At 38.7% G+C, this 25,618-nt stretch overlaps 1 protein-coding gene across 6 annotated transcripts in view; it reads left to right on the forward strand.

Annotated features, from left to right (window-relative positions):
• trim66 (tripartite motif containing 66) overlaps nt 1-16,992 on the forward strand; it is a 239,686-nt gene extending 222,694 nt beyond the window's left edge. For 5 of the 6 annotated variants that reach the window (XM_048545261.2, XM_048545257.2, XM_048545258.2 and 2 more), the window contains 6 exons: nt 1,805-1,970; nt 3,211-3,530; nt 9,793-9,925; nt 10,406-10,480; nt 13,263-13,415; nt 15,145-16,992. In XM_048545261.2, coding sequence (XP_048401218.2) covers nt 1,805-1,970; nt 3,211-3,530; nt 9,793-9,925; nt 10,406-10,480; nt 13,263-13,415; nt 15,145-15,396 — 1,099 coding nt within the window. In that variant the 3' untranslated portion in view covers nt 15,397-16,992. The remainder of the gene's footprint in view (nt 1-1,804; nt 1,971-3,210; nt 3,531-9,792; nt 9,926-10,405; nt 10,481-13,262; nt 13,416-15,144) is intronic. The other variant, XM_048545259.2, reaches the window with a different exon arrangement.
• The last annotated feature ends 8,626 nt before the right edge of the window (nt 16,993-25,618 follow it).

Genomic DNA, 25,618 nt, shown 5'->3' on the forward strand with positions numbered 1-25,618 from the left:
GAAGCAGAAAAATGAGGTATTTGAATTATTAACAACCCAATTCTACCTCAGAAATCAAAAACTGAGATATTGGCCTGTATTGATTCCATTGCTTGATGGGTTTAAAAGAGTCTGAGGTTAAAGACTAAAACAAACTGAATAGACTCTTAATCTTTATTATTAGTATGGAGTATTGGAGTGTCCTGTGTGGTGATATACAAATGAGAGCTCAGTTTGAAGTTGACTGCTGCTGAATTACAAAGTGCTACAATTGCTGAATCTTTGTGCTGCTCCAGCACTAGCACCGCGAACATTCCCTCCCAAATGTTCTCTTAACGTTTCTGCATTTGCAAATTATTTGCACATCAAGTGAACAACAGAAAGTTAAGCCGAGTAGTTAAAAGTCCAAGTAGCCTTTTAAAGACATGGTAATTGTTAGTGGCTGCCAATTATTGAATTTTTTGGGAAAGAATGACAATTCTTTATGCAGAATTTCATATTTCAGTTTAAGGACTGTTTTAGGAGATATGGAAGTTGTAAATGCTAACTCTATTTTTATTATTACTTTTATTTTTGCTTTGCTATTCTCCTCTGTTCAGATTTTTCTTTCCTTCTCTTTATTTCGCTTTTACATGATTTATTCCTCAATCTGCCTCCCCTCTCACTCCTTCCTTGTTTCTTGTTTATTTTTCAATCCTTCTATTTTATTTTGAGAAAATTTGTGTATAGAAGAAGCAAAAAGCAAAATATGAGTGAAGAACTCTAACTAATAGGGCATTAATATGCTCTGTAAGATGCCAATACAGCCTGAGCCCAGAAGACAGTTGTTAGGGCATTTCAAAAGTGGTGTCCAACAGTAGAAAAGTGAGAGAGTAAACCCAGGAAACTGGAGACCTTGCAAGTCTGACATCTGATGAAATTAATAATTAATGAGACAGTAACTGAGCACTTAGAGAAATTTGAGGTAATTAGAGACAACCTACATGGATTTGTGAAGGAAAGGGCATGTTGAATTAATTTAATTAATTTTTTTGAGTAACAAATAAAACATTGGCAATGTCTATCGAAAATAGCTTTGTACAGCATGGGAATCAATGACAGTTGCAGCATTTATTGTACATCCATAATTGTTGGGCAAAAGTGGTGTTGAACTGCCTTTTTAACTGCTGTAGTGCATGCACTGTAGGTACATTGCAACATTGTTTAATTCAACAATGATGAAAACACAGTGATATGTATATTTTGTTAAGTCAGAATGATGTGTGATTGGAGAATAACTTGCAGGTATTTCTGCCATTGTCCTTTTACAAGTTGAAAGTTTAGAAAATGTTGTTGAAGATGCACAGATGAGTTTTGCAGTACATGTCAGTAGTGGAGGATGATGAATATTTAAGTTGGTAACTAGAATGCTAATAAAGCCACTTGCAATTTCTTCCTTTTGCCATTGATGATCGAACAGATTCTTCTACAAATACATTTTTAACATGTGTTTTCATGAAGCAAAGATAAATAACTGCTGGTAGTCCATATGTGACCAATGTTATGAACCAGCACTGTCTCTGTAATTCATTCGTTAACCACTAAGATCTGACCGTGACCTATCTTTGGATTAGATCTGTTTGATAGCCTATCATCTCCATATGACAAGCTGTCTTGAAGTTCACTTGCTATATGCAACTGAGGCCAGTGCCACAAAAATTGGAGCCTCAAGAATGGTAGAAGCATCCTCTTGAACTGAAAATTGTGCTTGTGTGTTTTGGTAGCCTGTAAAATTGTATTACTAAACTGTGACTATTGTTTAAGAGATTTAATCTGATGGCCACAGGACTCAGATTGATGGAGTGAAGGTCCCTTATGTGCGGTTAGAGAGATTACCAATCTGTGCACCATCTACTGGCCAACTCCCTGTCTTCAAACTGCAGTCGGATGTTGATGAAAGTGAAGGCAGCCTCATACCTATGGACAACCAAACCCCTCATACTGCAACAAAGGTGAGCAGAAAAATACCTTGTTTAAATGGTGACTGTCATGATAACTCAAAGTGCTTTACAGCCAAATAAATACTACTTGAAGAATGATCAATGTTGCATGTAAGAAGTAGGACAAGCAATTTGTATGCACCAAGGTCAACATATAGTACTAAGATAATGACCAGATAAACTCTTTTTAATGTTGATTTGCAAGGTAAATATTGTCTAGAAAACAGTATAGCTCCTGTAACAAAGATAGAGAATGCTTGAGAAACTCAGCAGGTCTGGCAGCATATATCGAGAGAGAAGCAGAGTTAACATTTCAAGTCCAGTATGACGACTCTTCAGAACTGAAGAATAACTCCTCAATTCTTCAATGTATTAAGATCCTTTACTTGCGCCTGAATGAGCGAATAAGGCTTTGCTTTAATGTCGGACATAAAGGCTGCCACCTACAACTGTGTTCCTCAGTACTACACTGGAATTTTAGCCCAGATTGTTGCACTCAAGTCCTGAATTGGGATTTGAACGCACAACTCGGGGTGTGAGGAGCATCAAGTGAACCAAAGCTTGTGACGAAAAGGAAAATAAATTGACAAAACTTTGCAATACAATAAAAATATCAGATTTAAAAAACAATATCCGACATTAAAGATGTTTCTAAACCTATTTCGCTCTTCAGTTGAAAACGACATCGTTTCAAACCTATTGTAACAAAGGTGAAAGTTGAACTTCTATCAACAACCCTGTCATTGAAGTTTTATTATTTCCTTCCTTGATAGATGAAGTTATTATAATATTTCCAGTTATGTAATGATTAATAGATGAAAATTTTGCTGACGCTATAGTTCCAATGCTAGGGAAGAGATAAGTTACTGTTGTAAATTTGGGCCTGGTGTGGGGACTGTTTTAGTTCCTGTCATATGAGGTCATTTCTTCTTTCTTACATGACGGAACTCATGTTATCTTATGTCTACTTGCTTAATAACATAAGCTAGGCTGTAACATTGGTAGCCCAGGGGGAGCTCATTCATATCTGTGCAATGTCTCGCATGCATTTCTTCAGTCCTTAGAAGGCAAACTGAGTTGATCTTTAATGAGATAATTGTTAGACTATTCTGGTAGTAAACATGGCCACCATAGTTTGCCAAGTCTGTTTAATTTTATACTGCAATTGAAATTATGGCATGTTACAGAGACTCACTTTTGTTAATTCATGAAAATATTGCTACATGTTAATTTTATTACTTCTTTTTAACAGAACATTACACTGGACAACACGCTCACTCCTCCGAACTCAAACCCCCCTCCCCCCCAGCAAAGTGAGCTGGATGACACACTGGTTACTTCTGACTTGTCTCCTGAAGTTGTTGCATCCTCCTGCCCTTTGGATGACAAACCATCTGAAAAATCTGTTCAAGAGCTATCACCTCAGACAACCCCAGTAGTAGCAAGTGCTATGGACAACAATGAAGATTATTGCGCAGTTTGCTTGAATGGTGGAGAGTTGTTGTGCTGTGATCGATGTCCAAAAGTTTTCCATCTTGGTTGCCATGTGCCTTCTCTGCTCAGCTTCCCAACGTAAATCTAGCCTATAATTACTGCAATCCTTTCAGGCTGTTAGTGCATGTCATTTAGTATTGTGATGCTGAGATGACAATTTTAAAAATATTTAGGCCAAAGATTCAAAATATACAGTAGGACAGTTACCACAATATTGACCAAATGTTTAAATACCTTGCACCCTAAAACACATATTCTAGAATGATGAAGAGAGTCAGAGTTGAAAGGAAAGATTCGCATTTAATTTTGTATTTAGTTTGAACAATCAAGCTTGAAATATGTTTTGAAGAAGCGTCATTAGACTCAAAATGATAACTCTGTTTTCTCTGAACAGATGCTGCTAGATCTGCTGAGTTTCTCTAGTAGTTCATTTTTGTGTGTTTCAGATCTCCAGTATTGGCCGTTCTTTGTTTTATTGCAATATGTTTGCCACTGTCAGCATTCAAATCCTGTTTCCCAGTCCTGGATCTGGTGATTTATCTACTTTCAAAGATGCTGATCCCTTTTTTCATGTCTCACTATGTTATTCAGTTCGCAATTTCCCACTCTTCTCCTTAACTACCATGTCTTTATCCCCTCCTTTCTGAAGCCAGATGCAAATTACTCACTAAGAATCACTTCCATATCTTCCAACTCCTTGATCAAGCTATCGTTCATTCTTTCATCGGTCTTACCTTGGTTATACCTTACTTTCTTGGTTTTAAATTAATCCACCCTTACAGCTAAGTCCAGAGTTGCCCATTATCTTGTGAACTTTCTATGTTCTGGCAAAATAGTTCTCCTGATCACATTTTATAGTTTTATCTCAATTAATGAAAGTCTTGCAATTGTTCTGTTGTTTCTGGAAATCTGACCAATTTGTATAAATGCTTTGTCTTCTATCTTTCTCTGATTGTTTGTTTGGTATTGGACTGATATACAGTACAATTGCAACTTTTTGATTCCTAGTTCAATCCACATGACCCCATTTGATGATTCAAGTATATTAACCCTCCTCACAATTATAATTGTTTCTTTAGCCAAAGTTACAACCCACTGTTTTTGTTAACAACCCTCTCTGTTCCATCTTCAGTATTGATACTGCCAATCCTTTAATCCGTATTTTAGTGATAGCTAAGATATCGTACTTCCGATTGCCTAGCTGGCGTCACCTCATTTGCCTTATATTCACTACCCTTCTTGTATTGAAGTATATATCATTAATCACAAACAACTTCTTGTCTAATTTCTAACTGTTGTTTCCTTTGTCTTTCGTACTGACTTACTAATTTTCTGTTTTGCATTTCTAACATTTTTTGTCTCTTATTGTTAACCTACACACCTCCCTGCCATGATGTATGGGTCCTTGTTCTGTGGAGGTGTGACACATTCAGCTTGTGTAAATCCTGTGAAATCACTACCACTCCCTGCCAAAGTGGTCCCAATGCCTCAATTGTTACCTTTTCAGGTCTTGCTTGGTAATTTATTTCCTAGCTCCCACAACTTCACCTGCAGAGCCACAAAGTTCTTTCTATATATGTCATTGGCACTGGTATAGACCATGACTTTTGGCAATTCACCCTTCCTCTCAATGTGTTGAAGCTGATCATAATAACCTTCACCCTGGTGTCATGGACGCAGTTTACAATCCTGAGGCTATTGTTGAAATGGCTGCTGTTGACATCATGAATTGAAACTCCTATCAGTATTGTTTTACTGACCTTTCCTCCTCTGCCACTGAACTGCTGAGTTATGTGTGGCACTTTGATGTACTCCCCAGAAGAATATTACCATCACCTGAATTAAGAGCACTGGGTGTAGAGGCTGATGCACAGGGAGAATTCCATCTGGTCTTTCTGTTCAGTTCCCTGCCTGCACATGCTTGATTTGAAGGCTGACCAGCTGTACACACATGCTATTTACATAATATTCAGCCTTGCTGGTGCACTGCATTCACACCAACTGGCGCTTCCTGCACTCAGAGTTGTTCAGGATATGTGTCACAGAATTGCCACAAGACAGGATGTTCATTCAGTGAGTTAATAAGCCCTACCATGCCTCTGTCCAGGAGACTGCTCACTAAATTTCTTTGTTTAACCTGCTGCCTTAACACACAAATGCAACTCACCAATGAGTCATGGACTTGCACTCCTTTGCAACAGTGCTTGATATTTTTGTTGTTGTTTTTCAATTTGTTGAAAATATGCTGCTACCTCTGCTCACTGTCTTACATTCTGCACTCTGTCCTGTATATATGGTATCTTGCTCTGTTTAAACCCCTCCAACTCTGTTAAAGTCCACACTCTGCCCTGGGTCTTCTCACCAACTTTATTTATACTTCTTCCACCTCTGCTTAGGCCTGTGCCAACTCAGGTCAGGGATTTTCCTAAGATGCTTGCATTCCTATGTATCAGTGAGTTGGCATGTAGGAGGAGAATATTTTTAACGTTAATACATTTTTCGACATGGAGTCAAAAATGTTGGATGAAGCATAATTGATAATAGATCTAAAAGAAAAATGGACTGACAAATGAGATTAAGTGAACAACTCTTTCAGTGACTTAGCACGGGTGCAATAAGCCAAATAGCTACCTTTTTATGCTGTAAAATTCTCTAATTCTGTGATGTTTGTGCTGGAAAAAACATACAATGATGAAAATCAGAACAGCTTTTCCAATATTTTCTGGACGATATGAAAACAATAGTTATATAATGTGTCCTTCTGTGGTTTGCTGACACCAGATCAAAAGAAACTCTGACTACTTATGTGATTACATATTTTCAAACATCCAGAGCATCATGACCAAGGTGATGTGAGAGTGCTATATGCCTTATCTTCAGATCAGTGCAGCTAGACCTATGCTTACAGATGTTAGTATTTTTCTGTTGACATGGAAAGTGTTATCAACAGTACTATCCAGCAGTACCTTGTCAGCAATAACCTGCATGCAGATGCCTGGTTTGGATTATGCCAGGGCCACTCAGCTCCTGACCTTATTATACTCTTGGGTCAAACTTGGACAAAAGAACTGAATTCCAGAGGTGAGGTGAGAATGACAGCCCTTGTCATCAAGGCCATACTCATCCAAGTGAGGCATCAGAGTCCTAGCAAATTTGGAATCAGTGAATATTAGGGCAAACTCTCCGGTGGTTGGAGTCATACCTGGTACATAGGAAAATGGCTATAGTTGCTGGAGGTTAGTTACTCAGCTCCAAGGAATATCTAAAGGAGTTTATCAGGGCAGTGCCCTAGGCCCAGCTATCCTCAGCTGCTATATCAATGATCTTTATAAGATCAGAAATGGAGATGTTCATTACACAATGATCAGCACCATTCCCGACTCATCAGATACTGAAGCAGTCCACGTTCAAATGCAACAAGATCTAGACAATATCCAAGAATTTTAATCTAAATTTCCTTGTGATGTAACCTTGTGTTGGAGTTTAACATAGTAATGGACTTGTCCAACTCTTATGATACACAATTCAGAGATACAAAGAGAAACAAGTTGGTTTGATTAAATATTTTGCAATTTATATTAATCTCATTGAAGTTAATCCTCTTTCTAATTTCCCCTGAGGCTGCACCAAAAGTCTAATCTGAGGATTTTAGATCTAATTTCTCCTGGTAGCTAGACTAATGCTACCATAAACATAGACTGTTCCCCTAACTTTGCTGTTCCATGAAAATCATACAACTTTAAAAAATAATGCATTTGGAATTTTACTTGAATTACTGATGAGAAAATTGCCCCAATACCTTTTCAAATTTGTAAATGCATAGGAACCAGAGAAATTGTTTTCTCTCTTCTCCAGGTAAAAGTAGGGAATCAGCAACAGTTTGGAACAGACAGAGAGTGATATATCTGAGCGTAGTTAATTCATACATAGGATTAGGTCTCTCTGGTTGTTTCAGCTGTTATTGACCATCCCTAATTGCCCTTGAACTGAGAGCCCTGCTATGTAGTTTAGCAAGCCAATCTAGAGTCAACCAGATTACTGCCAACCTGCAGTTACATGTAGGCCAGATTAGGCAAGGTCTTTAATAAATCAGATGGATTTTTACAACAATCAGAAATGGTTACTGGGGACATTAGCTTTTATTTTCATAATTTCTTAATAAATTCAGATTTCACCATCTGCCATGATTTGGTTTGAATGCATTTCTTTCAAATATTAACTTGGGACTCTGGATTACTAATCCACTGATATTATCACTACACTGTTTCCTGCTCTTCATGTGAATAAGATTTTATATTGCTGCCTGGCTTAATTTAAAACAGTCCACAGGTTTGTTAGTTTACAAAGAGGTTTTTGCGAGGACATAAGAGCTTTCTGAAACTCAAGCTCCCTTAATTATAAGGAGTATCATCAGAACCATTGAATAAGATTCAAGCTTAACCTTGCCAATCTTCTGTCCATAAGTATGTGCAATTTGGATAGCAAACAGAAATGATTGTCTAATCTCTGTAGCCAGAAAACCTACTGGACTCAAAGACTCGTAGACTTTTGCAAAACTGATCAAGGCCATTTGGCTCATCATGTCCACAAAATCTGACTGCACAAATCACATTTTTCAGCCCCTGGCTCATATAGCAACACATGTGAATATTGAACTACTACTTAAATGCTGTGAGAGGTTTTGACTCAGCCATTTTTCAGGCATGAGTTCCAGACTTCCATTACCCTCTGCATGATAAAATTTCTCCTCAACCCTCCTCTTAGCCTTCCACTTTTTGCCTCCAGTCCATGTCCCCTGGTTATGAGCCCTCTGGTTAATGGAAAATTCCTATCCACCTTATTTGTGCCCTTAATTTTATACAACTCTATAAGGTTCCCTGTCAACTTTCCTTATAGTTCAGAGGCAGCATCCTGGTAAATCTTATCTGCACCATCTCTCGTGCAATCATATTCCTTCTGTAATGCAATGATCAAAACTGCATACAATACTTGAGTTGTGACCAAACCAGCAGTTTCAGCTTCACCTCCTGCAGTTGTTTTTTGTTATTTGTCTTGTTGAATAAGGATATGTATTCCATTTGCCTTCCTAACCATGATAACTGTCTACCCTGCTACCTTCAAGGATTTATGGATATGCACAGCAAGGTCCATCTGATCACCAGAATTTTCCAAGGGTTTATAGTGCATTTCCTCCTTGCCTTATTAGCTCACCTAAAATATATTACCCACAGTTGTTGAATTCTATTTACTCTGCTACTTAGCCAATTTCTTGATATCCTCTTACAGTTTATGGCTGTCCTCACTATTTACTAGCCTACTGATTTTCAAATCATGCATGAACTTCTTGATCACATGATGTCCATTTAAGTTCAAATCATGCAAGCACAATACAACAAGCAAGGGCCCCAGCACCAAGCTTTGTTAAACCACATTGGAAGTGGACTGCCAGTCACAGAAACATTCCTTCACAATCACCCTCTGCTTTCTGCCTCTTAACCAATTTTGGATCCAAATGTACATATTTCCTTGGATCCCATGGACTCATACTTTCTTGATGAGTTTATTCTCTGAAAATGTGATTAAATTTGTAAAACACAACCTTGTCTTATTAAAAATAACAAGTTGTAAAGCTGGATGAACACAGTAGGCAAAGCAGCATCAGAGGAGCAGGAAAGCTGACGTTTCAGGCCTAGACCCTCCTCCAGGAGATCAAATTTTTCTGAAGAAGGGTCTAAGCCCGACATGTCAGCTTTCCTACTCCTCTGATGCTGCTTGGCCTGCTGTGTTCATCCAGCTGTACACCTTGTTATCTCAGATTTTTCAGCATCTGTAGTTCCTACTGTCTCTTGCCTTATTAAATCCGTGTTGATTATCCCTGATTAATTTATCTCAGCCCACGCGCAGATGTGTTCCATCTCTCAGAATTCTTTCAAATAACTTCCACACCACTGAGGTTAGGCTGAATGGTCTGCAATTTCCTGGTCTATCCCTTCCTTTTTAAGTAACGGGAAAATTTTAGTAGTCCTCTAGTCCTCTTAGCCCTCACCTGTTGCCAGAGAGGATTTGATAATTACTGTTATGCCTCCACTAACAGTCTGGAGTACATCTCATTCGAAACTGTATTTATTTTACTATTGCCACCATGTAACCTGCCATAGGTTCAGAAAGGAACTTCAGACCACTTCACACAAGATTGTACACTGGCAAGTCCCTTTAGCTAACAGGCTATAGCTGAGAGTCATAGTAACTGATATTTTCAGAAAGAAAATTATGAATGATGAGACTTCTCTTCAAAAATTCAGCCCAGTTACTTACGTGTGTTCAAAATGTTGATTTACAGGGGTGAGTGGTTGTGTACATTGTGTCGGAATGTTGTGATGCCAGAAGTGGAATATGATTGTGAAAACACACGACATATCAGTGAAAACCGGGGGATAAGAACATTACAGGGTCTCTCCATTGGTGACCAAAGGGTGAGCAGCAGCACTTCAATTCATTACATCGTTAATAACTTAGCTTTTGAATGTAAGACTTCAAGGTGTGTTTTCATTTGCCTAACAGAATGCTGCTAATTTCGTCCTCAGGTTCTTAAAACATCAGGTTTTTAGCAATGTAACTTCTGGTTGCTTACTTTTGCGGTTGAGTTTGGGAATTTATTTGTAATATTCTCTTATTTACTACCTTTCTAATAGCTTTCATAAAGTATGCACAATGTATTTTAATATTCCTGTTCAGGATGCTACATATTAAAGATAGAATATGCTGTTAAGCAGAATGTAAAAGTATGAACAGTGCTTCCAATATGAGCCTGTTGACTGTTTTCCTTTTAATATCCAATATATTTAATAACTTTCCTGAAGTTTCTAAATCAGATAGTGATTAATAATGTGGAAATGTATGTGTCCATTAACTTACTGATCTTTTTTATTAACCTCAAACTGTGCTGCTTGCAGAAATGTGAAAAGCTGGCACTACACCTTTACTGTCATCCGCTAAGCCTGCCATTCCATGAGCCCGTCAGTCCATTGGTGAGCATAGCTTGACGTCAGTTGCTATTACATTTCATATAGAGGATGTGTGCACTGTTGGCATGGGCATAGTGATATTGATCTGTTTATCCATTTGGAATGATGTATAGGCAATGATCTGATGAAATATACACAAGTGATTTCCTGTATTGAAGGGGATCACCAGAATGACTGCAGGTTATTGTGTGGATCAACTTGGTGATGCAGCAATATGAATGAATGGAACTTGCTATTAATTGGGTGCATTTTGCTTCCTGCAGTCTAAATATTAGGCCAGTTCCACAGTTGAAGGTATTAAGTGGTACATTATTTATCTATTTATTTATTATTATACCTGAATTTAAGCTTAGATTTTAACTTGCATAACAAGTTAACTCTTTAAAAAGTCACTGACCTGGAATCAATCAGATTTGTGCAACTTTAGGTAGATTGACGCGTTCAACCTGCTTAGCTTGTGATTAACGTATAAAGAGATAGTTGAGAGAGTTTCAAGCTGAGCAATAACAGTATCACAGTGGGAGATGGTATGAAGTGGATGTAACATAGGAAATGGGAGTATAGAGTAGGCCATTTTGACTTCTTGATTCTTCCATGCAATTCAACTGCACCATGGATGATCACCTTCACATTTTTCTCACGTTTGATATCTTTAATATCTAGAAACCTTTTGATCTTTTTTTAAATGCCTTGAATGTACTCACTGAGCCTGGACAACCCTCAGAGGTAAAGAATTCCAAAGATTCAGCTTCTCCATCTTGGTCTCAAATGGCCTACCTTTTAACCTGAAAGGATGTTTTCGGGACTGGAGGGTTTGAGTTATAGGGAGAGGTTGGGTAGGCTGGGACATTTTCACCGGAGCACTGGAGATTGAAGGAAGACCTTTGTAGGTGTTTATAAAATCATGGAGGATATCGATAAGGTGACTGGCAGTGGGAATAGATAAGGTGATTGGCAAAGATCTTTTCCCCCAGGCATGGGGGTTCAAAACAAGGGGACATATTTTTAAGTTGAGAGGCGAACAATTTAATAAAGACCTGAGGGATAACGTTTTCACACACAGGGTGGTTCATATGTGGAATGAACTACCAGAGGAAGTGGTAGATACAGGTATAGTTACATTTAAAAGACATTTAGACAGGTACATGAAAGGAATAGTACAGACAGATATGGGCCAAATGCAGGCAAGTGGGATTAGTTTAGTTTGGAAACCTTGATTAGGATGGATGAGATGGACCACAGGGTCTGTTTCCATGCTGTCTGATTCTTTGACTGTGTCCCTGGTTCTAAACCTTTCAACCAGGCAAAATCTCCTTCTGGCACATAACGTGTATAGCATTGAGATTTTTTTATGCTTCATTGAGATTGTGTCTCATTCCTGTAAACTCTGGAGAGTTAAAGCCCTCTTTTCTCAATCTCTCCTGATGGAGAAATCCTGTTATTCCAAAGATCAGTCTGGTGAGCTTGCTTTGCTCTCCCTCTATGGCAATTATGTCCTTTCCTGAGCAAGGAAACCAGAATGTACAGTCTCCCAGGTGTGGTCTCACCAAAGTTTTACACAATTACACAAAGACTTCTTTACTCCTGTTTTTAAACCCTCCTGTAATAAAGATGAACATATCATTTACCTTCCTAATTGTTTGTTAACTGCACATTGCCTTTTCAGTGAATGATCACACTCAAGGCCCTTTGGACACCAGCATTTCCCAATCTCGCATTATTTAAGAAATACTCTGCATCACTGTACCAAAGTGAAAACTTGAATAACTTAAAATCTTCCAAATTATATTCCATCTGCCACAATCCTGTCCACTCAATTAGCTTGCCTAAATCCTCATGAACCCTTTTTGCATCCTCCTCACAACTCACACGTCCAAGCACTTTTGTGTCATCAGAACATTTGGAACTAATATATTTCATCTCCATAACCAAATTATTTGACATAAATTGTGAATGACTAGGACCCAGGGTGGATTTCTAAAACAGGTATTTAGTAAGAGTCAAAAATAGCACATAGGTGGAGGAAATATTAAATAATTAACTTGATATTATATATGAGAATCTTTGACCCAGAAGCGGTAGAGTATGTCTCTTCAGCTTTAAAATATCACCTGTGTAATTTCCAATAGTTTTTAACAATGGCTAGGTGCCTTTCTGAAGTCCTTAAGATGTTTTCCTACAGTCATGGGACTATATTAGTGCAAGTTAAAATGATTATTTTGTTCATTCTTAAATATTGTTTCATTAGATGTGATGGTTGTTGGCAAGGGTTGCCTATCATTAAGTAATCTTGCGGAGTTGGTAATAAGCCTTCTTCTTGAACTACTCTAATCCACTCGGCATTCTGTACAGAAATTAGAAAGGAAAGATGTGTATATTTCTTAATCTATCTGAATTGTGAGCCCTACAGCATATGTGGCATACAAGAGCAGAGGCTTAGGAGAAATGTAGAAGATGGTAAATGGTGAAAGCATGATATGTCGTCCAGTAATAATTTTTGGTTATTTAAGTAATCCAGATCAGGGAGCACATAAGGGTGATGATTCATGCTATTCTTTTCAATATTCAGCATATAGTCAGTTAAATTATTCCTCATAGGTTAGGAAAGGAGGGGGGAAAAAAATCAGTAATTATTCTAGATTTCGAATTGAATTAACTAATCCTCAGGGAAGGAATTTCTAAATGATAAAATGGAAACAACATATGAATATATAAAATATTTCTAGTAATATCTTTATATTTTAAAATTTATGCCACATATTAATAAGCATTTTCTTTTATTTAGGCACGTCACTACTACCAGATTATCAAAAGGCCAATGGATCTTTCTACTATCAGGGCAAAACTTCAGAAAAAGAATCCCCTTCATTACTACACACCAGAAGAGTTCATTTCTGACATTCACCTCATGCTTATGAATTGTGCAAAATTTAATTATGTGAGTGAGATTTGCGTGTCTCTATGCTACTGCTGTTACCTAAACTTCTACGTCTCAATTGCAGAAATTCCCATTGTTTCCTTCCTTTTATGGTGTCACTTCATTATGGCTTGGTTTATCTGATTGTTTTGCCTGCTGTAGTGAAGTTCTGCAGTATGGGTCTTGATCTTATTATGAGCCCTACAATGAATTTTGATGATCTATTCATAGCAGCTACTCTTTGGTTGTTTGTATGCAGCTTATTGTAATATGACTTATTCCGTTTCTTTCCATGTGTCAATTTAAAGATATTCTTGTCACAAGGAGTGTCATTGCATTATTTCGCATAAGCACTGGGTTTGAATAATTAATAGTAATAACCCAATGATATACAAAATTCTGCATTCTGTTACATCACACTGGCCCTCAACATTGCTCCATTTTATACTGTGAAGAGTTTTTTTGTAATATATGAATTTTCAAGTTATTTTCCAATGGAATCTAGAGTCAATGTGGTCTTGCAAAAACACTTTGGTGGTGAACTGGTTGATGTTTGATGTAGATAATTTTGGAATGTACTGGGTAGGATTTGTCAGTTTGTTTCTTTAAGAACTGTGAAAAATTCAGTCCGAGGCCTTTTAAGTCCATCTGCGGTTGGAGGAGCATGAAATCAGCATACTTCCCCAGAGTAGAAATTCACATCAAAAACAGAAATTGCTGGAGGAACTCGGTAGGCCTGGCAGCATCTATGGAGAGAAAGCAGAGTTAACAGTTTGAATCCAGCGACCCTTCAGAACTGATAATAGCTTAGGAAAAGGTGGCGTTTATGTTGATGACAGGAGGTGACGGTGGGGAGAAGAAGTGAGTGGATAGGTGGAGACAGAACCCAGAGAGAGAAAGAAAGTTAAGCAGACAAATGGACAGTAAGCCAGGGAAGGAGAAAAGCTGAAAAAGAGAATAATGAGTAGTTGAAAATGCATTGGCTGTGCTGAAAGCTGCACATGTCATGACAGGGCCCTGGGGTGTGGGTATGGGTATGGGTAAAGGATGTGGGAAGTGGTGTTCAGGTTCCAACATTTTTGACCTCAATATTGAGTCCTGAAGGCTACAGGGTCCCAAGTGGAAGATGAGCTGCTGTTCTTCCAGCTTGTGCTGATCCTTACAGGAGCACCACAACAGGTCCATGACAGGGAATGTGCCGATGTGTTGAAGTGATAGACAATTGAAACTTCAGTGGGCTCTCTTTTACAGGCAGAACATAGATGTTCTGCAAAATAGTCTTGTGCACCCAAAATACAGGAATCTACATTGTGAGCAGCAAACCTCACATCTTTGATAATGTTCTCTTCAATTACTTTAGTTAAAACAAGTTGGCTTATACATCTGTTTGGTAGACTGAACTTGTGTAGAAAGTCTGTTGCTTTTAGATCTATTGAGTTAAAATTGTTGGTGTAATACTGGTGCTTGAACATCTCAATTAATGCATTGTATGATTTGTTTTATGGTCCACCTAACTTGACCCACTTGATAGCCAAAAATATTATTCTACAATGAAGAATTTAAAACTGATCTATTAATGTGTTCATTCCTGATATTGCATTCTGAATTCCAAGTCTTAGAAATGACAAATCAAATTTGAATGTATAACAAGGCATTATACATGTGATGGATTATGCCATGCTGATTTTTTTGTGTGCATGTTAAATATGGAATATATTTGTTTAATATGCAATGATTTGTTTTAATTTAGCCAGATTCAGAGGTGGCCCAAGCTGGAAGAAGCTTAGAAGCATGCTTTGAAGAAAACCTAAAAGAAATTTATCCTGACAAAAGCTTGGCAGGAACGATCCAAGAAGATTCTGACTCTGAAGAGATTGATAATGAAAATGGAATGGTTACTATCAATGGATTTACTTGGCCAACAGAAGAAAAGGAGCATGTGAAGCCAAAGAGAAGACGCAGGCATGGTGGAAGCCACAGCCATAAGGATAATAGACTTTAAGTGGCAATCCTGGCTGAAAGTATAAATATTGTGAAGTGGTGATTGATCCTTTTTCTCTTTTTATTCTCTTTCAATAAACCCATTGCTGGTTCTTTCCTTTTTTTAAATAACTTGTTTGTTTTCTGTAAAAGTTTTAGACCTCTCAGGACTGTGGATATCAGCTTCCCTGAAGTAAAACTGTAATTGGCAATTACCAGTTCCTTTCACAGTTTGTTGTACACAGATTACACTGGATGAGATTAGACATATATGAGTTATTGACCCATCTTCTGGATGAAAGACTTGTGCAACTTGGCTAAGTTTGCATTACTGCACGATGAGGAAACAGCTTTACTGGTGATATTCTCTGCAAGTTACTGGGCACTGCTCTTGTTGATTTAACTAGTTAGCTTCTAATATATTTGTGGAATAGAAATAGTGAAATTATGATCCGCTCAAATTTCTTCTTCTGGCGTATTGAAAGCTAGTGCAAGAAAAATTGCATTCAAGGTTGAATTTCCTTTGGCATTCTCCGGATGTCCGTTCTAACCTGGGTGGACAATTTCAAGGTACCGTCTATGAAATAACACAAACATTGACCCCTGAAGGAATTTCATACTCAGTAGAATGTAGATTCTATTTTTTTAATCAAATGTTTAAATTGTGATATTCCTGTAAGGGTATATTTTGCATTTTATGGTGGCCAGTTGTGAGTTCCCTAAGGAATGTCAATTTGTATTTATTTTTCAGTATTGATTGTTGCAAGGACAAGCCTCTTTGCCACTCTGAATGTAGTGGTGATAGGAATCACACTTGGATGAAGTTTATTTTTCTGTTCACTGTTGAAGGGAAGTTTGTCCAATGGTACACTTTTTTAAAATTCAACTTGTTAATTTGCAGAGATTTTGATTGTAAAGCTTTTAGAAACTTTGTTGATTTACAAATTCTCAATGTTCACAGAATTTCCAACAGCAGAATGCTGCCAACAGTGTGTTGTATAACTCTGTTTTTAAAGTTTTTATGTATTGATTTGGAAACCAAAACAATGGCAAGGGCATGAGAAGACCTGAGGAGGAATTATGTTTGTAGTTGGTTTGGCTACGGCCATGATTAATGATCTCTCATCTAAGTTTGTATTGGGAGCTATTTTACTTTATAAGAGAAAGAACTGAAGTTATGCTGACAGCTTATGATGAGCGACCTTCCAAAGTGAGATGAACAGTACCAGCATAAAGGCCTGAGGCCAGTTCTTCAAAATGAAGGCTACTTTATAGTCGTAGATTGATGACTGGGAGAACAAAATAACCATAGAGCTCAATACAAAAGTGCCGTTATCTGAATGTGAGACTTTCTGTTAGAAATCTGGTAAAGTAATGGGAGAAAAAATTTGTTGAAATAAATGCAAGGGCAGTACTTATTCTACAGATATAGAATAGAAATGTCTTCCTCAGCATTGTTGTTCATGCTGATTGATGCTTGTATTTCAATGAAAATTATACATTCAGCCATTGTACATGACATAAGTTGTGAGCAGGTTATAATTAAATTGTAACAGTACTGTGTTCAATCCGTTCTTGTTACTACTGTAATAAAGCTGGTTAAGATAGCTAAATAAAAGTTTTAAAAAGCAACATTATTTACAATTTGTACATGTCAAATGCTGTTTAAAAAAAAATACAAAGCATCCTATTTTTGAACATCCGCGCCACATTGAATAGTTAGACTGTGATGGAGTGATGAGTTTCAAGGCTGCTGAAATAAAAGTAAAGTTATCATAGTCTTACCAGACTACAATCATCACATGTAGAAATAAAGAGGATATCTCACCTGCATAGCAACACTGTGGCTGAGCATCTGGATAAGATGAGTGAAGCTCACTGTAAAGAAAATCCAAACACACCCAACCCTCCCCACTCACCATTCCATCCTTATCTCTGCCTGTTCCCAATCCTGTCTTCATCGGTCTCAATCCATGATCTCCTTACCCCAGCCCATGACCTGGCCCACTTAATGCTTGCCACCAATATTTGTTTTCATTCTTTGCCCAGTATTCACCGGCTGATCATTGTAATGTTAATTCTGTAGCAATTGTATAGGATGAGATGACTGGTGGCAGTTTAACTTGAGGGTCACCATACCTCAGGCAGGAGGAAAGGTTGTGAAGGAGAAATCTTTGTGGTAACCTCAGCCAGTGCAGAATTGAACCTACACCGCTGGTGTCATTCTGCATCACAAGCTGGACATCCAGCCAACTGACCTAACCAACATTGTGCTGTTGAAATATTGGAGTCCTTCCTTCATTGCTATAGAATTAACATGGCAATGGACAGCCAGTGACTGCTGGAAGAAGGATGAAAACAAACATTGGCGGCAAGAATTAAGTGGGCCAGGTCATGGGCTGGGGTAGGGAGATCATGAATTGAGACCAATGAAGATAGAATTGGGAACAGACAGAGATTAGGACGGGTCGGTGAGTGGGCAGGGCTGGGTATGTTTGGGTTTTCTTTACTGTGAACTTCACTCATCTTACCCAAAGGCTCAGTCACAGTGTTGCTGTGGAGTTGCGATATCACTCTTATTTCTAATTGTGATGATTGTAATCTGAATGAGAGTAATGCTGTTAGCTGTTTCTGAGGAGCAGAATGTTAATCAGGGTTCTTGTTCCTTATCAATCTTTAGCGCTGGAATTTACAAAGGTGGACTTGAGACGAAGACCGGATTGGTTCAGCTGGGATACGTCATGGTTGAATAAGTTGCTTCAACACTTGTGGAGTTAAATTGAGGCACATGTTACTGATTACTTAGGAATAGTAAGTCACTTAAAAATTCAAGACAGAGTTGGAAAATCTTGGACTTATTTCTGAGCAGTTAACTCAGAACATCATCTTGGTAAAAGTCAAACAAAAAACAGCCTTCACCCACATCTGAAATAGGCATTCGTCTATTTGGAAATAAGGCCATACACTTACTTTTGGTCCCTGCTGTAGCTTTAATTGCCTCTGTGATAGTTGCCTCTGCTTGTGGGTGGGAAAGAAATCACTCTTAAAAACCACTTAAACTCTTGCAATCCATATAATCTGACCACAACCCACAGACCAGCCCCAACTAACAGCACTCCTGATCTCACCAGCATTGTTCCTGGGGCGTATGATGTCCCTCTGCAATTTCCAACACCATCTCCAACCCCATCTTGTGCAATAGTGTTCCCAAGCCACTGACTCCAAGGCCCAACTGTCCATTCTCCTGTGCCTGCGCACTAATCCAATCATTTTCCTGGAAATTCGTAATGGTTGGATCATGAATGCTGCCACACTGAGTAACAGGACTGCAGATATGTACTGGAAAGAGTAGGCTTTATACCTTTCGCAAAGTTCAGTGTCAAGTTGAGCCAGAATCCTTTATGGTCCATAATGACAGCAGACTCTTTGTTAAGCCTGCTAATTCACTACGCATTCTGTCTCTATCCTATCAGCCACCTTAGCCATCAAAGTCCTCACCTGAGTCATCTAAAGCAGAACTCATGCTTAACATTTGGGAGATAAAACCTATGTACCCCACCCAACCACAAGCAGATCCCAACTCTAATCTAGCTGCTCTAAGGAATTCACTCAAAGCAGCATATGAGTAGAAGTTGCATGAACAAAGTGAGTGTTTCATTATTATCAATATCTTCTTTTGGACTTCAGGCTCCTCCATCATTGCTTGACCAGGCAGCTGAAGGTATGATGGAGTACTGTCACTTGCTGGGATGAGTAAAACTCTAAACAGCACTCTAGAAGCTTGACACCATTCGGGATAAAGCAACCCACATGATCGAAAACCCATATTCTTGAAAATTTACTTACTCTATCACTGTCGTACTGTGGCAGCAGTGAGTAACTTGTACAAAATGTATTGCAGCAAATTGTCAAGACTCCTTCAATAGTTCATTGCAAAGTGCTGCATTGAAATGAAATGACCATAAGTTGCTCAGAGGTATGTCATGGGACTGCAAGAGGCTTATGCATGTTGAAAGACAATGTCCATTGACATGGGGTGTGTGCGGTTGATGCCTACAGAAATAGATGATGGGTGTAAAGATGTAGGAACAGAGGAGACAGCAGTGAGTTGGAGTGCTGGGCATCAGTTCAGGCTTTCAATCCAGGAGTTCTTTCCTTGATGTCTGGAAAATGTGAGATTTTGCTCTTGTGTCGAGAGCCCTTCGCTCAACATTTCAAATAACTTTCCCAAATGTCTCATTGTAGGGCAATTATGGGAAAGAATTCATAGTCTACTTGGATTTGAGGAATAGGCTGGTAATCAGGCCCCACTACATCGGGAGTTGCATTATTAGCACATCTGTTTAGATTCAATTACCAAAATGGCCAGTTGTTCCTGTTTTGGTTTTTCTATTCAGGGTAAAACAAATTCTCATGAAGTTTCTCTAGTGAGTCAAAAAATATCTTTGCTATAAAACAGACCATGTTTCTAAAGACAAGTGGCAAAACTAGTGAACATTTACACTATGATTGAGAATGAGAACTTTTTTCCCCTTTTAATCCCAATATAAAAAATACAGCATAAAAAGTAACATAGATTCTGCAGAAGTGATATTTTGAAGAAGGCAAGAAAGGAAACACCTTTACAGGCCAATGGCTTGAGAAGATAGAATTTGATGAATTCTTACAGTCCACTGGGTTTCTTGTTGATGAAACTAAATTACTGTAGACCAATGGATGATCTTACAAAGAATTTTGAGCTTGGATGGAAATCAGGCTGGTTGTAAGACTTTGGTGATCATAGTTCAGCTTCTCAGACTTTTACAACGTAGTCAAAATACAGAGAAGTGGAATTGTCAGGTTCTCACAACAACATCAGCAATTCAGGGAGAACATTACTTGCAATTTTCACAGCCAGCTTTGGAGGTTTTCTTCCTTCTGACTCTGAGTTGTGGAGACGGAAACCAAGACCAGAAAAAGTTGTTAGGCAGCCATCTGCACAGGGGCCTCATAGTCTTTTTTAGAGATGGATTTTCCAGCAATTAAGGACAATATGCCTCACCTCTCTTAGCTGTTTAAAAGCTTTGCTTCCTTACTTTCCTAAATCCACCTAACTTTCTGTGTTTTGGTAATATTTAAACAGCCGCCTGCATGTGCAAACCAACAAATGTGGGTATGAGGCTTGCAGTTAATGAGGGTGAGCTAAGATTATGAATGTGAAGTGAGACATGGTTGACATGTTAGCCCCATGTTAATGGGTAAATAAAGGGGAGAGATAAATGGAGCAGTGTGTGAGGCTAATGGTTCATTGGAAGGACATAGCATTTGAAGTTGTATTCACTGACCTTAATGACCTATATGACATCATTATATTGCTTCCAGATTCTGAGATCTACAGTGTTTCCATTATCTATTCCCTTTTCCTCCTTTAAATTTTTCAAAGGGACTTCTGGCCCCTGTGGATAGATAACCTTTCTCCACCTGCCTGCCTTTTATAACAAAACCTTTGGTGCTGGACCAGAGAATTTCAGAGAACACTTGCTCTTCCTGTTGCACTGGAATCATTCTTCATTCTGCTCAAAGTGTCTTCTGCAACAAGTTCCAGCACTTGCTGGAGTATATGTCTCCCCTTTCATAGAAACAAGCTGGGCTTAAGAATATGGACAAGATTTTCGAAGTGTTAGTCCCGTATAAACCTAACCCTAATGCTGAGATATACCAGCAAGGATAAATATTGTGCTTTCGATCAAGGTCCAGGTTCAACACATGAAGAATGCTAGCTTCCAGTGGGTTGAATACAGCTTGCAGTTCAGGGGTAGAGCATTGTGTAAACCTCATATATTTTTACTTCTTTTTGTTTCACAGAAGTCTTTGCCAGTATGAGAAACAATAATTGAAATAGGTGAGGTGAAAAACACTTCCATAAAAATGCAAGTTTTAGAAATTGAAATTAGAAAATAACCTCCCATATTAAGTGATATTATAAACATTTGCATGGAAAGTCATGGACAGTACTTGGTATTGTGTGGTAGAAATCATCATATCATTTCCCAATGCACCATTCACAGAAGTCCACTGCTGTCATAGTTGTAAAGGTTTATGGTATTTAACATGCTTAAGAAAGGACACAGTAGGGACACAGTAGGAACACAAGCGTACAGGAGTGATTTAGTCCTTGCTAATAATGTTTCTGGTTTGGACCCTTGTGCGGTATAGGTGGGATGAATCACTTTGCCTGTGCAACTGTGGACTAAATGCAGTGTATTCCCAATATCTGCATGAAATCACCACGTCCTTCCTTCTGTTATGGGATGACATCTTTTATTATTCATGTTTTTGTATGACTTGACAACTGATGTCAAGAAACTGAAGGCATTGAATATGGTACCCTTAGCTAAGCTGTTCCAGTCCAGCTTCAGCATTGGCTTCTTTTTAAAAATGTGGCAAATTGCCCAGGTCTATGTCACCCACAAAATGCAGGACTAATCCAGACTAATGCAGTATAATTACTGTCCCAACACCCTGCTGCAAGGTGTCATTGACGGTGCAATCAAATAGTCCTTGCATTGTGACAACCTGTTCACTGATGCTGAATTATATTCTGCCAGGGACACTCAACTGTTTGAAAGGTGTTCAAGCACAAAAATCAAGGAAGTCATTCTGCCCATTGCGCATACACCACTTCTATTATCTAGTGTCAATGTCCTGCCTTTTCTTCCATAATCTGCTGAGTTTCTCCTGCACTTCCTGTTTTTATTTCAGATTTCCTGTATCTGTATTAATTTGGTTTAACTTGAAGCTATAAATTTGTACTTGTTTGGAAGTTCTGGTGATGAAGAATTCTGCCAAATGATAGTCTGCTCAGGGAGTTAACTGACTGAACCCACCTGCTCCTTTTCCATGGCAGAGCCCAGTCTTAATGAAGTCCTTAAACCTCTGAGTTCTAAAGGAGTGCCATCTTGGACTCTTTCTGCACAGATGCTCCTACCCTGCGGAGTTTCTGCAACACATCCACTTTCTATTTCCAAATCTCCAACAATGATAGTTTACTTTGATTCCTTAAACTCCGTGTGGTACTGAGTCATGTCCTAGACATCCTACACTTGCTGCTTACAGCCAGCCAGCATTGCACACATCCCACAAAAAATGAATGGAAAAAACGCATGGGAGGTTCAAGAGTATCATAGGAGAGGAAAGGTTATGTTCGAGGGGGGCAGTCAATGGTGATGGAGGCCAGTGTGAGAGGTGAGAGAAGGAGGAATGAATTTGGAATATAATTTGCACAATGGTTTTTCTGCATATTAGCCCAATTGAATTTGGAGTTCAGGGTATACACAATAGTCACTTGAAAGAACTTTAAGACTTTATGTCAACTAAAGAGACTTCCTAATAATGTATTGGGTAAATGTATGGGGAACAAACCTGTCCTAGCAGTTATGTCTGTCCTTTCCAGTACAATTACTCCCATAACAGTGGGTCTCATTCACCTGATATTTCAGTATCTCAGGAGTAGGAGGAGCAAACAAGGAGAGGGCTCTCTGTGCAGAAACAGAAACCTCAAGGCCAACTGCCAGCAGTTGCAGAGTGGGAGGCTCGTCTGGATGCAGACATCTGAAGAAGGCATCAGTGAAGATGGTCAAGAAGTGGCTGGTGCCCTATTCCTTTGTGCCAATGATTGTATTGACTTCACCATTGAGGTAGACAGCCAGGTTACGAGGTCAGTTATGTTTGTGTGATTGACTGCTCTTGTGACTATAAAGCTCCCTGGCAACGCCAGCAATGTTTAAAAATCAGAAAACGTTTCACTCCCTGAACATACACAACTGGTGTGCAGCCTGTGCTGAGGATGGTAGCCTTTTCCTCTTTACTCCTGGCTGATTTAGCCCTGCTCTCTCTGTCAAATTAAGCTCCTGCCAGTAATCTCCATCATCTTCGCATCAGTAGCTGTGTGGATAGTCAGGTCTGGAACTTAGTGTCATGGGTCTGCTTGTCTGGTGTGACAAATGTTGGTGTAAATGCATCTACCGCTTTATCTGCATAATACTAATTTCTCATTCACACATTACAACTAAATGCACACAAAGGACAAACTGCCTAATGCTTTGACCTCAATTGTCACATGATCACACTTCTGGTTAGCCATCTACTCACATCCGTACATTACTGACAAAGTGAGAGACACTTGTTCAAGATGCGACACTAGCACCTATCCTTACGCATCAAAGGTTGTTGACCTGCTGCCTTGAATACATGTCACAAAAAAGTCAGCTCCACAGTCATGTATTTTATGGCCCTGCTAATAAAGTCAAGGATCAAATGGGTCAATGGACTGAAAAATGGCAGATGGAGTTCAGTTAAGAGGTGTGCAAATGAAGCAGGTGCGGTGTGAGAAAAAATAACTTTCACGCAGTGAATTGTTAGAACGTGGAAGGAATGCACTTCCTGGAAATGTGGTGGAGGCAGGTTCAATAGAAGCATTTAAGGGGATGATTATTTGGGTGGAAGTGGTGTGTAAGGTTATGGGAGAAAAGGCAGGAGATTGACACTAGATTGCACATTCACTAGGTGACCCTATGGTTACTCAGCTCCTCCGTCACTTTGCCCAGGCTGTCTTGGCTTGCTGGGAGAACTGTCTTTTGCAATGTTCAGGAAAGAGCATAATGATTAAGATGGGACAGCTATCTAGATGATAACCAATGGTGTCATCACCAGTGACATCTGACCGGTGTAAGAAGGACCTCTGTTGAGAAGGTCATACAGAAATCACTCCCTGTTCTATATGTAGTGTGTATAATGTACATAGTTCTATAAACTGTTCCGGCTGCTAAGACCCATTCCATGTCCAACTGTGGGCATGCCAGCAATAAACAGTTCCTGCCTTTCCTGGTCAATGTGGAGAGTGTCAACACTGCCTTCACTAAAACTTTTTGGGTGGATTTATTTCAGTGTCACTCATCTCTCCAAAGAAGGGTGTGTGTCAAGCAGCAGTGTGCCCAGACAGTGATTACAACCTCCCTGTTTGAGCAGAGACACAGCATTGTCAGCTGACCAAGGATGTCACCAATGAAGAGCTTTTTGAATTTTAAATTGGCACTTAATATTTTAATTAGAATCATGTGCAAAAGGGATAAAGAAAGCAGAAGTGGTTTTTAGATTCAAATTCAACACCAGGAAAGACTTATTGTTCTCAAAATCCCAACATTGGAAGTGAATGAAGGCTGTAAAATCTAGAGCTAAGACCAGCTCCTCATGCAGAGATACTGCTGCCTTTTGATATGTTCAGTTGTATTATTGTTTCTGGAGATTACATTGATTTTCAATTAGACTGAAGCTTCTTAATCAATTTTAAAAAAAATAGTAGACTGCACATCGGGATTTTACTTTTACAAAAATAAGGATAAAAATGGTTGTGGTTTGAACTCGGTGAAGGTATTAGTCATTGTAAACCAACATCCAATGGGTTTAATGCACGTGGAACAGTCAATAATACTCATAGACAGAAGACTCAATTGTCTCCCTCTGGTGGCTGATTTATCTCATTGCATCTTAATCGCCGACATTCTTCTGCAAATAAAATTTTCAATGCTTTTCCTTTCTGATTTGCATTTTGATTCACAATATTTTAAGTTGTATATGTATGATCACAGTCAGAAAAATTTGCCTCCTTTCCAAGGCCAATGGCCAGATGACATACGAGAGTCACCAATCTTGAAACATTAATTCTGCTTTCTCTCCTCAGAGTTGCCAGACTTGCTGAGTGTTCAGCAATTTCTGTTTCTATTTCAGATCTTCAGTATTCAGTTTTTTGTTTTGTTATAGAAGGTTGTTTACTCATTTATTCATTCATTCAATTATCCTGAACCTTAATCAACTATATTCAAAGAATAGATAGGAATTTGTCTTGAAAACATAAGAATTTTGCCTCATCCAGGGGAAAAATCCCCACTTAAAATTGAAATTCTAGAATGACATATAGACATAAAAATACATCAGAAAGTGCTTCCTGTGATAGTGAAGTGTGATATTTATTAACCAGCAGATCACCCATGGCATTATTCATGGTAAGTGGGCTTTATAGACCAATGCATTACTCTGTGACGATAATATTTAACTTGGTCTATCTCTTTGCCACAATTGTAGTCAGTGTAGGGTGATGCAAAGTCAATCTGGACGAGTGGTTGTCAGTGAGAGAGAATTCAGAACTTTAAGAGTTTGTAGGTTTTCACCTTCAGGTGAACAAAAACAACTTGTTAAGAACAGTACTA

Source organism: Stegostoma tigrinum, chromosome 17 (genome assembly GCF_030684315.1).
Source record: "Stegostoma tigrinum isolate sSteTig4 chromosome 17, sSteTig4.hap1, whole genome shotgun sequence".
Taxonomy (NCBI): domain Eukaryota; kingdom Metazoa; phylum Chordata; class Chondrichthyes; order Orectolobiformes; family Stegostomatidae; genus Stegostoma; species Stegostoma tigrinum.